The following is a 15,446-nucleotide window of genomic DNA, read 5'->3' as shown; positions in this document are numbered from 1 at the left end:
TGAGGTTTTTAAGCCACATGGTTAAAAAGCTATTGAATTCATAACTTTGAGGCATGTATTTTATTGACGGCCCCTAAACATAAGCAGACTGCTGGGTACGTTGTTTGATGCACTGGGTTGTAGTGTGGCTTAGTCTGGAAAAACAGGACCTGATCTTGGGTTTCGAATATCCATTGAATATCCCACATCGAATTCTCATAGCCCTTTACAAAAGGAAAAATCGGTCCAACCTACATGACTCGTTATTCGTTTTTTGATCAACTCGGTCTACAAACCCGATTCCAAAAAAGTTGGGACACTGTACAAATTGTGAGTAAAAAGGAATGGAATAATTTACAAATCTCATAAACTTATATTTAATTCACAATAGAATATAGATTACATATCGAATGTTGAAAGTGAGACATTTTGTAATGTCATGCCAAATATTGGCTCATTTTGGATTTCATGAGAGCTACACATTCCAAAAAAGTTGGGACAGGTAGCAATAAAAGGCCGGAAAAGTTAAATGTACAGATAAGGAACAGCTGGAGGACCAATTTGCAACTTATTATGTCAATTGGCAACATGATTGGGTGTAAAAAGAGCCTCTCAGAGTGGCAGTGTCTCTCAAAAGTCAAGATTGGCAGAGGATCACCAATAGTGGAGCAATATCAGAAAGGAGTTTCTCAGAGAACAATTGCAAAGAGTTTGAAGTTATCATCAACTACAGTGCATAATATCATCCAAAGATTCAGAGAATCTGGAACAATCTCTGTGCGTAAGGGTCAAGGCCAGAAAACCATACTGGGGCCCTCAGACGGCACTGCATCACATACAGGAATGATACTGTAATGGAAATCACAACATGGGCTCAGGAATACTTCCAGAAAACATTGTCGGTGAACACAATCCACCGTGCCATTCGCTGTTACCGGCTAAAACTCTATAGGTCATAAAAGAAGCCGTATCTAAATAGGATCCAGAAGCGCAGGCGTTTTCTCTGGGCCAAGGATCATTTAAAATGGACTGTGGCAAAGTGGAAAAGTGTTCTGTGGTCAGACGAATCAAAATTTGAAGTTAATTTTGGAAAACTGGGACGCCATGTCATCTGGACTAAAGAGGACAAGGACAACCCAAGTTGAGAAGCCTGCATCTCTGATGGTATGGGGTTGCATGAGTGCGTGTGGCATGGGCAGCCTACACATCTGGAAAGGCACCATCCATGCTGACAGTTATATCCAAGTTCTAGAACAACATATGCTCCCATCCAGACGTCGTCTCTTTCAGGGAAGATCTTGCATTTTCCAACATGACAATGCCAGACCACATACTGCATCAATTACAATGTCATGGCTGCATAGAAGAAGGATCCGGGTACTGAAATGGCCAGCCTGCAATCCAGATCTTTCACCCATAGAAAACATTTGGCGCATCATAAAGAGGAAGGTGCGACAAAGAAGACCTAAGACAGTTGAGCAACTGGAAGCTTGTATTAGACAAGATTGGGACAACATTCCTATTCATAAACTTGAGCAACTTGCCTCCTTAGTCCTCAGACGTTTGCAGTCTGTTATAAAAAGAAGAGAGGATGCCACACACTGGTGAACATGGCCTTGTCCCAACTTTTTTGAGATGTGTTGATGCCATGAAATTTAAAATCAACTTATTTTTCCCTTAAAGTGATACATTTTCTCAGAAAATGTTTTCTCTTTTTGGAATCGGGTTTGTACATGCTTATTTTCATGGGATGCAAACGAATAGATCTTAAATGCATCCAAGCCGGATGTGTGCTTACTCCAAATACACTCAGGTGTTTATTTCTAAGTATTGACCCTGTGAACTAGTCATATAATGTAGTTAAATGACCATCGAATCCCAAGACTGATCACTCACGTTATGCACAGATCTTGGATATGTGTGAGGTTACGTGAAATACGACTGCATACAAAGTTATATTGTTAGAGGAAAATAGGATGATTGGAGTGTTAGGGTAGCCTTTTGATTTAACTGGAGACCTATGATCAGAAGCGTTTTGATTAGGAAATGTGGTGTTTCCACATATGTGTGCTTTTATAGACCTACTTATGTCAGGTACAAATGAGGGACACTCTTCAATGTATGTAAACTAAATTCAGTGTCACTTATATGACTCAATGACACAAATATATCTCAATGCCTCACCCCGAAGAGAAACTACAAGGTTGGTATACTCAAGCAGATAGGTTATAATGACAACCTAAGCATAAGAATAACATGAGAACCACTTAACTGGCCAAAAAAATTTACTTTAATCTCGAAATAATATACATTGTACATTTTATTACAAGCTAAAATAGCCTGTTTTACCTTGGATGATTTCAATAACATGTTTACTAGACTTGGTTACAACCAATCAGTGCTTTGACAAACCATCCCCTTTAGATGGCGCCAATGGACAAGGCTTTGTATTAATGCGTGTGTTTGTATGTTTTTTGTGATTTCGTCTTTGCTAAGATGATAAAGCAAGGGAAATCATGTGAAGTGAGGTCATTTGGCTAGTCCTTACAAAAAGATTTATCAGGTTTTGGTTTAGAATTTAGGTTAGGTTTACAAATTAAGACAAGGCTTAGGGTTATGTTTTGACATGAAGGTTAATGTTTAATAGTTGGTTTGGTCAAGTTTAAGTATAAATGTTAGGTTAATGAGGTGAAGTTAAGGATTAGGGGTAAATGTAGTTTTTATTTACTCAATTGGTGCGTATGTGAGAGAGATTGTTTGTGCAGAAGTGCTTATGCGTGTTTGTCAGTCATGATTGCAACTGTGTGTTGTTAACCATCCCTTTTCAGTGCCTTGGCAAAGAAGGCACAGACTGTGAGTCAGGCCCTGAAGAAGGAGGGGCTCCTGTCTAGCGATCTGGAGCAGGCTCTAAAGAACTGCAGGACCGCTGATGAACTGGATCATGTGGTGGGTGACTGGTGTCTACATGTGGTTACGGAGGGATGGGATGTTACATAACATTTCAGACATTTTCATCATGGACTGGATTTGTATTACAAACAAATCCTTATCCTTAAAATCAACCCACCCACCTAATCAACAGTCTCATGCTTTAGTATGTTTCCACAGATTCAAAATATTTCTGTCCTAGGTCTACCTGACCAGGCATATTCAAATTACATTGCATCTTTTCCGACCTCAACTGTGTCTCAACAGATCCCTTTCAGCTGATCTGATTGGACAAAAGCCAATGGTCTAAACAGAGTCTAAATGGGGTGGTCTGGACTGTATGACTGATGTGTGCTTGTTCCCCTACAGTATGCCCCCTACAAGAAAGGCAGCAAGCTGAGCAAGGCTCGTCGCGCCAAACAGCTGGGGCTGGAGTCCGCGGCACAGGCCTTACTACAGAGTCCCCACACTCTGGACCTGAGAGCCTGGGTGAAACCTGGGACAGAAGGTTTGTTATCCCAGGCAACAAATGCATCTACCCAAAGTTCTAGCGGTCACACACCCAGGGAAGTGAGCAGGCTTCTATAGACTTGGATGTTTAGGGGTCGAAGCACAAGCATTTCACTTGAGCCACGCCAACATCGATAATGCAATAAAAATCCTGGGAAACATTGTTACTGAGACTTAATTAATTGGTCACAAGAGGGCAGTAAAGGTCCATGAAAGCGGACCATAATGTGGATGCATTAGCAAGATATGAAGAAGCCCCTCTCTCGTAGATTCCACATCCAGTGGCATGATCAGAGTAGTAATCCAGTATAATTTTACTGCACCTGCAGTGTGGCAATCAAGTATCATCATATTGCATGTGCAGTGTGGTAATCCAGTATAATCGTACTGCACGTGCAGTGTGGTAATCCAGTATCATCATACTGCACGTGCAGTGTGGTAACCAGTATAATCGTACTGCACGTGCAGTGTGGTAATCCAGTATAATTTTACTGCGCCTGCAGTGTAATAATCCAGTATAATCTTACTGCACATGCAGTGTGGTAATCCAATTGCCTACTTTTAAAATGAACAGTTAGGCTAATTTCTGAGCGTGTGTTTTTCCTTCAGGTTTATCCACTTTGGAGGAGGTGTCCACAGGAGTGGAGCAGATTTTGGCTGATATGATTGCTAAAGACGGAGAGACTCTTACCTATATCAGATCACTGTAAGAATGTCCTCTGTTTCTTCCTTCATCTCCCACACCCTCTGTCTTTGTCTCTCTGTCTGTGTCTGTATGTCCCTCTCATTTTGTGTGTCTCTCTCTCTGTGTCTCTCAATAAAATGTCAAAGAAATGTATGAAAAAATATAATAAAAAATCTCAAATAAATGACAAAATTGAAAAGAAAAAGAAAATAAACAATCTTAATATAGCATTCTGAATGTTATATTGTAGGCCATTAAGAATCAAATCTGTCCCTCCAAGCCAGTTCCACTTTATTTGTTCCTTGCAACCCTTCAATTAGGGACTTTTTTGTTTTTAGACCAGGGACACCAGGTGGGTGCAATTATTGATGAGGTAGAACAGAAGGTTAAGTCCCTGATTTGGGGTTGCAATGGAAACATGGAGTGGAACTGTCTTTGTGGGCCAGGTTTGCATACCACTGTAATGGGCTATTAAAAGTGATTGGAAAATGATTGGAAAATGTCTGGCTCCATCCATGTTCCTCACTGTTTGTCTCTGTGTCTCCATTTCTGTCTCTCTCAGGTGCGACAACAGCATGGTGATGCTCCAGTCGTCCGTGTCGAAGACAGCCCTGAAAGAGCGACAGCAGCAGCAACAGGAGCAGGGTGGTCACCAGGGGAAGCCCAAAGACATCGACAAGTTCCACCTGTACTGCGACTTCACCTGTAACATCCAGCGCATCCAGCACCATCAGGTGAGCCGAGTCCATTTGTCCACTCCGAAGCTCCACCGCGTGTCCGGTAAAGACGAGTGAGCTCTGAGTAACGTCCCAAGATCGCAGCGGGTTTCACTCTGTGGCAGCATGTGTCATTTCGGCCCCCCCTCCCTCTGCGTGCCACTTCTGAATGCTAGTCACGTCAGGCGAGGTTAGCCGTGCCCCCGTCCCCCCCCTCCACCATACCCCCAACCCTTCCCGTGGCGGCTTGGTTACTCAGAGTTGTTCAGGGGCCACATGTCACTGTGGGTCTATCACCGCCACCCCCTGCCACCCACCCCCCACTTCCCCACCCGCCCCAGTCTCTGTCCCCCTAGTCATTCCCCCTCTGCCCCTCTTAACATATGTGACATGTCCCCCACTGACGTGCCATTGGATTAGGGCCTGAGATTGACAGGCGTTTCTCTACAGCGACAGCAGCTTGCTGCCCTGAGAGGCAGAAACAGTGAGGGAAGGAGGTAAAAAGAGCGAGAGCGGCTGAGCGAGCGAGCGTGTTGTCGAAGGCACGGTGGTGACGTCGCCCTTCCCACACAGGCGCCGGGCCGCTCGAGTCTAAAGTACCCCCCCCCCCCCCCCCCCCCCCCCCCCCCGCTGCGAGCCGCGTTGTTAATTCTGTGACGCGGGATTGTCACTGAGTGTTAATTTCTCCGGTGGTGCCCTGCTAGCTGTCGGATTCAGGCAAAAATGAACCTTTTTTGGCCTCATGTTTAAAGGGGAAAGGTTGTTGAATGTGTTGTGACAGGAGGCATCTGTGCGCAAATACACACTCACTTGTTTAATTTAGCACATTAGACTAGCCCTAGTACAGCAGCCAGTCAGGCAGGGACTCAGACAGTGTATTAAGGACAGGGTGTTAAGTTGTGGTCAGTATGTACGTGTTTATTCAGCTGGGTACGGCACCAATCCGTCACTGCGTTTGTAGTCAGTGTAAAAAGTGAATCAAACTCCCAATTGTCTGGTCATTGCGTTTTATTGAGGAGGGTGACACTCCCAGGTCCTTGCAAGCGGACGACGGCTGTGCATAGAGATGACATCATTGGTTCAGCACTAGACAGAGTTTATAAACTGTGGCGGGCGACTTCCTGAATTGCAAGGGAATTGACCCAACCCCCTGCTGGTCACAGACAAAGGGTGTTGCTCCTGGAGTTGGTCCTCGATCTGTTTGGTTCCTCACTGGTGAACTGCAAATGGATCACACGTCGGGTGGAATATAAATGGTTCAGGACCGTTATTTTGCAGGTCAAAATATTTTTTTCTGTGGAGATTAAAACATTCTGTGAGTGGTGAGATAGACCATCACAACGACACACTTCAGCGAGAAAGCGGGGCGGCTCCTGGACCCACAAACGCTGAGCTGTGGAGTTAGTTCATTTTATATGACATTGACTCAGTTGATTCTAAATAATGCTGCACCTTGATTCTGAATAACGTTGAATCAGTGAAGAGCGTTTCACCATAGCACAACTAGTTAATGTCCTAATTAATAATGTTTGCAATGATACATTTGTGTCAAAAAACGCAAGATGTCCTCAACACGGTCTAGGATGAGAGAATCTTGAAAGACAATCACCTTCCTCTGTATTGGTCTGTTTATAACATACCCCAAGGTCCAGCTTTCATGGCGAACGTAGATACTGCTTCCCTAACAAAATGGCAATCGTAGAATACAATATTTTTTACAATAAAAAATATAAAGTTTCAGAACAGTAGTTATTTTTTAACTGTCCAAATACGCTAAATAAATACTTCTGTCGTCATTTGAACGCATTCCTATTGTCAGTAGAAATCTCTGGTACACATGTAAGAACATTTCCAGAAATATAGGCTCTATTTGACATGCCATTGTTTTGTGTCATTTACAGTTAGCTAGCTAGCAGTACCCAGTCAGTCTACCGGGATCTTATTTAAAACCTGCTGAATGGCGGGGGATGGACTGGCCAAAGCAGGAAGTATCTTTTCCACAGAGTTGTAGTTGTTCAGATAAAGGAAAAAACATTCAGTGCTCTTTCTAGCCAGTTATATGTGAAACAAATCTCACTGCCCTAGAGATCTCTGTGCCCCCTGGGTGAAGTGCCCCTTTAAGTGTGTACATGAGTTTCTAGTAGGTAGACTACAAAGTTCAAGAGAAAATGGCCTCATTAATAAGATACATTAGAAACATTGTTTAAAATTAAAGTTAGATTACCACTAGGGATGCCCCAATATATCAGCCTGCAATCGATTGGTTAAAATGTGTAAAATATTTTTGCATTTTCTTGGTATACAGATAATCTGTTGAGTTGCAACGCTGTTCTTAATGTTATTGAGCTCCTAGTGCTATTGTATTCATGTGCAACTTGAGAAACACAGAGCCCACAACAATGTAAAATTACTGCATGACAGTCAGATACTAGTGCTGTTGTCTCCATGACCACATTGACCTCCTTTCAGGTGCCGATAATAAATTCCTATCTTTGATATCTGGCCTTTTTGTAGACTCAGGCAAGGTCACACTAATAAAATGAGCAGCAATATACCACCTTACTACCAATGCTTCTAATCTGTTTTCCAATTGCACAGCATACTCGTTCCTTTTGTGTTTTATGGTGTAACGGGATGGGGGTTGGTTGATAAGTTGAATTAGTGGCTGATAGATTTTTAATTTGGCTGGCACATTTGCTGCTGAACCAAAAAGTCAACTTATTGCCCTGCCTGGAAGAATTAACTGCTTTAGAAGGCGGCAAACTATGTCACAGCACTTAACAATCTTCAGAAACACAGCTAATTTAAACAAATTATTCCTTAGCAAATTACTCCCCATACAAGGTTTTGTGAGTTAAATACCTTACCTACCTTATTTACTATATTTACATTCTGGCATTTTATAAGTTACAGAAAGGGGATGTGTCATAATTGATTTTCCTTATCTTATTTATTTCCTTAACTTATTTTGGGGTTAGGTATAGGGTTAAGATTAGTCTTTTGTTATTAAAACATATAGAAAGATAACTTCCGTATTATTGAATTTACATTTGTTGAAATAAGAAGCATCATCAGAAGCTACCCTTTTTTAAAGAGTCAACAAGTACAGAAATGACAGAACATCGGTATCTGCATATGAATAGCGGCAATCATTGTAACAGCCATGAATTGTTTTAAAGGTGCATCCATAGATATGACTAAAATGCACAATTACATCAAAGTGGGTGAATTTCCAAAGCTAAGCATTTCTGTGCAATGCTAAATCAGTCAGCTGTTTGGGTCCTGTGGCTAGAGCGCCTTCTATTCTGTATTTAATTAATATATTTTTCATGTAATAAGGCCACTCAATTATTAGACACCTGTGATAATCTGATATACCATAAAACGGCATAAGACTTATTTGCCAGCACCTGGAATGAGCTTGCACAATTCAAATATGCCAAGCTTTTAGTATCTTGCCCAAGAAAGTAAAAAAAAAAGTTTATCACTGCAAAAGGCATTTCCAACATTAAAGGTGATATTCAGACCAGGTGGATGCTTATTCAGTCTACTGTATATTTAATATATACTGTTTATTTGTTATTTGTTGTGTGCACAATGAGTGCACAAAAGACAACCTCTGGATTTTCAATTGTCATTTTCAGACCAACTGTTAGCTTACACATAAAATATGTTTGTTCAAGTTGTATGCCCTTGAGTGTTTTATCGGAATCAATCTTTCAACCATTTTAACACCCCTGGTGCTGAAGCAAACTGCATAATATGTGAGCTTGCTGTGAAAGAAAAGAAGGTGAAAAGCGATGTCTGCATTTAAGCCAATCAGTATCAGTTTCGTCAGGTGTTTGAGAACTTATGCAACCATCAAAGAAACCCTAGCCCAGTGAGGTATTCACGGACCACACACAGACACATGCCCTGACCAGCCACGACATTGTAGGGGTTAATGTGACTCCAGCCAGACTCTTCCAGTGATTGACGGGCATGACAGTGAAGGGATGACACGTGAGTACGGTCAGTAGTGCTGCGGCGCTGTGTGGTGTCCGGTGTGGCGCCGGGAGTGACGGATACACTATGACAGGGCCGGTGTCAGGTGACCAGCTGGTCTGATTTGATTGTTTAGTGTTCGCCTCATGACATCTTACACCCAGGCACGTCCAGCTGTACCTTCCCTCCGTGCCAGAGAAGAATAATTAAAATAATAATCATTCTGATGAGTATTATTATTATAGAATAAAAACAAGAAGAAATAATAATAATAATTAGTATTATACAGTGGGGAGAACAAGTATTTGATACACTGCCAATTTGCAGGTTTTCCCACTTACAAAGCAATTAGAAGTCTGTCATTTTTATCATAGGTACTCTTCAACTGTGAGTGACAGAATCTAAAACAAAAATCCAGAAAATCACATTGTATGATTTCTAAGTAATTAATTAGCATTTTATTGCATGAGATAAGTATTTGATACATCAGAAAAGCAGAACTTAATATTTAGTACAGAAACCTTTGTTTGCAATAACAGAGATCATACGTTTCCTGTAGTTCTTGACCAGGTTTGCACACACTGCAGCAGGGATTTTGGCCCACTCCTCCATACAGACCTCCTCCAGATCCTTCAGGTTTCAGGGATGTCGCTGGGCAATACAGACTTTCAGCTCCCTCCAAAGATTTTCTACTGGGTTCAGGTCTGGAGACTGGCTAGGCCACTCCAGGACCTTGAGATGCTTCTTACGGAGCCACTCCTTAGTTGCCCTGGCTGTGTGTTTCGGGTCGTTGTCATGCTGGAAGACCCAGCCATGACCCATCTTCAATGCTCTTACTGATGGAAGGAGGTTGTTGGCCAAGATCTCGCGATACATGAACCCATCCATCCTCCCCTCAATACGGTGCAGTCGTCCTATCCCCTTTGCAGAAAAGCATCCCCAAAGAATGATGTTTCCACCTCCATGCTTCACGGTTGGGATGGTGTTCTTGGGGTTGTACTCATCCTACTTCTTTCTCGAAACACGGCGAGTGGAGTTTAGACCAAAAAGCTAAATTTTTTCTCATCAGACCACATGACCTTCTCCCATTCCTCCTCTGGATCATCCAGATGGTCATTGGCAAACTTCAGACTGGCCTGGACATGCGCTGGCTTGAGCAGGGGGACCTTGTGTGTGCTGCAGGATTTTAATCCATGATGGTGTAGTGTGTCACTAACTAATTATTTGAGTCTGTGGTCCCAGCTCTCTTCAGGTCATTGACCAGGTTGATCCCTCACCTTCCTCATGATCATTGATGCCCCATGAGGTGAGATCTTGAACTTCTTCCATTTTCTAATAATTGTGCCAACAGTTGTTGCCTTCTCACCAAGCTGCTTGCCTGTTGTCCTGTAGCCCATCCCAGGCTTGTGCAGGTCTACAATTTTATCCATGAAGTCCTTACACAGCTCTCTGGTCATTGTGGAAAGGTTGGAGTCTGTTTGATTGAGTGTGTGGACAGGTGTCTTTTATACAGGTAACGAGTTCAAACAGGTGCAGTTAATACAGGTAATGAGTGGAGAACAGGGCTTCTTAAAGAAAAACTAACAGGTCTGTGAGAGCCGGAATTCTTACTGGTTGGTAGGTGATCAAATTCTTATGTCATGCAATAAAATGCAAATTAATTATTTAAAAATCGTAAAATGTGATTTTCTTTAGAAAACATTTTTTTTAGATTCCGTCTCTCACAGTTGAAGTGTACTTATGATAAAAATGACAGACCTCTACATGCTTTGTAAGTGGGAAAACCTGCAAAATCGTCATTGTATCAAATACCTGTTTCCCCACTGTAATCTTATAAAAAATTGAAAACTACATGTATCCACTGTGAAACACTGGATAAAATGAAAAACACTGAACTGAACAACTGTATCATTACAAATAGAAAGGAAAACTCCATAATTCAGGGCTGTGCAGGAAGGCCAGACTGAACAGGTGGTGATACCACCAGAGTTGTGGCTTGCTGAGGGTAGAGACCTCCCGGGTTTGGTTCATTAGCGCTGAGGACTTGGCTCCTCGAAGTGCACAAAGACACTGGCCATGAATCACACAATCCTAGACCGTTAATACCTTCACTTCAGGGTCCCGTGTAGCTCCGTTGGCAGAGCACTTGGCTTGCAATGCCAGGCTTGTGGGTTTGATTTACCACAGGGGTATTCACTCACCACTGTAAGTTGTGCTGTTTAAGAGTGTCTGCTAAGTGACGTAAATGTACGGTTAAAATTAATTCCCCTTCCCTGGGCCTACTAGTGTTACGACACAAAGAGGCAGCTTGAGTTGCACTTTCTTAAATGGTGAAGGATTGCCTGTCCTGTTCAGTGGTCTGCATTTTACTGTTTCAAGGATTGGCCCTTAAAATGTTCTTCAGATTTCTTTGCTGACACTCGCTCCCAATCTTTACTGCCATAAACAGATACAGTGCCTTGAAATTATTTAAAGACATATGACATTCTACTTGAAGGACACAAGAATGCATGAGGACAAATATTGTCTAGTCTGATGGGCCCAAAATCTAACTATTAGGCCTGAGTAGCAAGTGATACGTCTGGCGAAAACAAGGTACCACTCATTACCTGGCTAACATCCCTACGGTGAAGCAGGGTGGTGGGAGCATCATGGCTTGGGGATGTTTTTCAGTGGCAGGTACTGTGGGAGACTGTTCAGTGTTGAGGGAATGAAGAACAAAGTAAAATAGAGCAAGGCCCTTTAAGAAAACCTGATGAGTGCACAGGACCTCTGACTTTGCCAAAGGTCTTTTAGCGCAACAACGACACAAAGCACACAGCCCAGATTGAGCTGGAGTGGCTTTGGAATTACTCTGTGAATGCCCTTGATGGGCCGCTCGATAGCCCAGACTTGAACCCTATTGGACAGCTGTGGAGAGACCTAAAGATCGTTGGTCGCCAACATCCCCATTCAATCTGAAAAAGCTTGAGTGGATGTTCAATAAAGAATGTGAGATCTGCCCAAATCCATGTGTGCATAGCTGGTAGAGGCATTCCCAAGAAGACTTAAAGCGACCATCGCTGCCAATGCCGTGTCTACAAAGTACTAAATAAAGGGACTGAGTGCTTAAATAAATGAGATATTTGTATTTTTGATTTCGATACAGTGGCATATATGTATATATATATTTTTTAAAGGGTTTCGATTTGTCATTATAAGGTTTGTGTGTAGATTGATGGCAAAAAAGTGAAATCAGTTCTAAATTCTATAACAAAACATCAAGTGGTACTACGACTAAAAAACATCAAGTGAACACTTTCCGATGGCACCGTATATAGAATATATCCACAAACTTATCAAATAATTCCATAAAACAAAAAACGGTACATTTTATTGCATTCCAAGATGGGGCTTAGGATAGTTATCCCAGTACATAAATGTTGATAATATATCAACAATGGTCTGCTACTGAGGGATAAGGGAGAGCAATGAGAATATTATAAAACACGCTATAGGATTAAACATTAGTTGGATCCCGGTAAATAGGAGAAAGTGAAGTGCTCTGAATACTTTCCAAAGCCATCTATATATACTATATAGATATACATATTTGTTTTATTAATTCATACTTGGAGTCAAATATTGATAATTTTTCATCAAGGAATAAAATGTTCATGTCATTTCATATTCAGAACCCGACATCATAATGTCAAACCATATGTTAGCCATAGTTCAAGTGCTTGAATGGTACCTCTCCATAGTGATTAATATCTTGCTTGTACTTTGGAATATGCCATTATGGATTTGTCTTTATATCCGGTGGTCGAATTCGATTTGCGTCGCAAACTGTTCTAATCTTCCTGTCTGCTGTAGGCCTGGAGTGTAGCGGACCTAAATGTGTCTGCTTTCTCCATTAGTTTTTCTTGGATTGACAGGTGGGGAGATACGTGCCTGTTTGCCTCAGTTGGCGCAGTTTGCCTTACATACAGCCAGAAGTGTCTGTGTATGTGTTTTAGATTTTCTAGATTACGATAGACAGTTATTTTCATCGTTTTAAAAAATGGTTTAAGGATAATATTAAATCTACAATGAGCTAACTATAATACAAATAATGTGAATTTGACCTCTCATTTCAAAATAATCAGTGGTACATTTCATTCTAAATTTTAAATCCAATTCATACTTTATTGCCAATAATGATAGGTAATTTGTTTTAGTGCCAACTGTATTGCAGACCATACAGTAAAGCAATGAAGATAAGAGGAAAATAACAAATATGTTGTAGGTTGTTTAAAGTGAAACAGATTCCAAATACTCTAAGGAACATTCACAGAACTATAAACATATGCTTTGAAAATATTTTTGTCTGTGATCATCTCAGTATATATTAAATATTTATGGTTGTAGAAGGAGAAAGTATTTATTCAATGCAGAATGAATATTATTATTATTGAAATAGATGGGTAAATTACTGTAAAATGAAATGTTTTCCTATAAAACATGGGATCAAGTTTATTTTTTCTTGAGCACTCATTGGTGCATTGCAAGTTCCATGTCGTGTATGTTTGTTTATATGAAAATGAAAAGATAAGGAGTTAAAAGATCGCCCTGTGGTCTTGTTTTCACTGAGCCCTGCTGTTCGCCTGCTTCCATGAGCTGCCGAGTGACCATTCCTTTCTCTTATTTGGAAAGAAAATATTGAATCGGAATCGCTCCGTCTTAAGAATAATATTAATTAATGTAGATTACATTCCTCATATTTTTCCAATTATGGTTTCATTGTTTGTGAAGAACACGATATGTCGGATACTTGTTTTTTCTACCTATTAATAATGTCAATACTGGACTTGCGTGTCCTTCGGTTGGGGAATGCTGGGAGGGATTCATTTGTCTTTCATATCTGCCAAACACACGCTTATAGATACAGTGTAGTTCACATCATAGCAATGGAAAAAATATGTTTATATTCAGTTAAGATCTGGCCACTTGCCTACACTATCATCAGACAGTATCATTTTGTTTACTTGCTGTTATCTGTTCGCTTCAGAGGTGACTGGTAAGGTAGCTCCCCCTACCCTGTGCTTCTGAAGGGTTTGTATGTGTCAGATGTAATGTAGCGCGTTACGTGGTTTTGCGGTGGTCAGATGTGTGGCGTTTAGAGTGTTGATTCTGTGGTGTTTGTAAGCGAGCGCTAGTTAGCTGCCCCGTCGGCCCCAGAGCCACGTAGGAGGCGCGTTCGCTGGGTGTCTGGTTTGGCCAGTGTTCAGGTAGCTGTCGCAGCCTCCCGTTTTCTCACCCAGGTCGTGGTCTTTACTGAGCAGTGAATCACAAACGTTACACAGGAACGGGAGAGCTGCCTGTAATCTGACAGGACGTCGGCCTTGTTTTTCCTCACAGTGTTCTCCACCGAGCGGCCCCTTCGAGAAAGCCAGTCCTGTGCGGAGGAAGAGAATCTGTCGGAAGGTCCTAGAAGTTTGCAGGATGTTTTGCACAAATGTGTTTGATCGCATATGGTACTTCAGATTTGATGAATATGGCATGAGAAATCCCCCCCAGTGCACAGACATGCTTAAGGGGGGAACATGCCAAAGAAAGGAAATATAATTTTATCATAATTCTTGCTGCATTAATTCCTGTCCAGATCTGGCCATTAGCTGTTGTGATGTGGGGGGTGGATGTGGTGGCAGTCGGCGGTGGTGGTAAGATGTGGGGGGTGGGGGGGGGGGGGGGGGGGCGGGTTGGGGCTGGTGGCGTGGCATTTGTCAGCTCGGCTCTTCCGCTTCGAATCCAGATTGACGTTCATTTCTTCCCCTTTCTCTCCAAAAGGTTTTCCTCCGAAAAGGTCAGACACTTAAAACTATTTGCTTAACAGCATGTTACTGTTCCTCAGAGCTACACGGAGGAGAGGAGGACGAGAGAGCACAGAGGTTTTCACCGGACAGAAGGCTGACTGTGTGTGTGTGCGTGTGCGTGTGATGGCGGTTGGCTTTCTCTGCTGTTTTGAAAAGTGTGTGTACGTGGAAGGGGAGGGGGGTGTCTGTGCTGTGTGGGTACCGTGTGTCCGCTGTCTCAACAGGTTATATTTCCCTTGCAGACACTGGCCATTAACCGAGGGGAGAATCTGAAGATTTTGACAGTGAAGGTCAACATCCCTGACAGGGTGAAGAGTGACTTCTGTAGGTGGTGCGTCAACGTCAGGTCAGTCCCCTCCCTACCCGCCTCTACATCGCACACACACACACACACACACGCACACGCACGCACACGCCCAACAATCCAACTCCTCTGCTCCCCATCTATTCTCAGTGTCCAGAGCCAGTGGCTGTCTGCAGTCTGTCCCGGGTGTGAAGGGTATAAGTGGGTGTCAGGTTCATGTTGAAACATACAGCCACTGTTTCTGTAATTGCCCCAGTGGCCTTTTCTGGATTGTCAGAACATTTTAATAATGTTACCGCAACGTTGTACCTCAAGTAACAGGGAAACAAATGAAAACGGCCCGCTAACCACAACTGCACTCATTACATACTTCTAAAGTTTCACATGATAGATGTTGTTCCTCTAAATCTTCCCTGAATATGGTTTGGAGTAGACCATAATAAGATAATTAATCTGTTAATATATTAGAAACCACCACAATTTATTATGTATTAAAAAGAGACTCA

The 15,446-nt window shown here is 42.1% G+C and overlaps 1 protein-coding gene across 4 annotated transcripts in view; it reads left to right on the top strand.

Moving 5' to 3' along the window:
- srbd1 (S1 RNA binding domain 1) overlaps nucleotides 1-15,446 on the top strand; it is an 87,437-nt gene that overhangs the window by 16,562 nt on the left and 55,429 nt on the right. For all 4 annotated transcript variants that reach the window (XM_010888787.3, XM_010888784.3, XM_020046238.2 and 1 more), the window contains 5 exons: nucleotides 2,808-2,925; nucleotides 3,277-3,415; nucleotides 4,027-4,123; nucleotides 4,665-4,836; nucleotides 14,879-14,982. In XM_010888787.3, the coding sequence (XP_010887089.2) occupies nucleotides 2,808-2,925; nucleotides 3,277-3,415; nucleotides 4,027-4,123; nucleotides 4,665-4,836; nucleotides 14,879-14,982 (630 nt within the window). The remainder of the gene's footprint in view (nucleotides 1-2,807; nucleotides 2,926-3,276; nucleotides 3,416-4,026; nucleotides 4,124-4,664; nucleotides 4,837-14,878; nucleotides 14,983-15,446) is intronic.

Source organism: Esox lucius, chromosome 5 (assembly GCF_011004845.1).
Source record: "Esox lucius isolate fEsoLuc1 chromosome 5, fEsoLuc1.pri, whole genome shotgun sequence".
Taxonomy (NCBI): Eukaryota; Metazoa; Chordata; class Actinopteri; order Esociformes; family Esocidae; genus Esox; species Esox lucius.
Note: the sequence above shows the minus strand (reverse complement) of the source record. Positions and strands in the feature narration are given on the sequence as shown.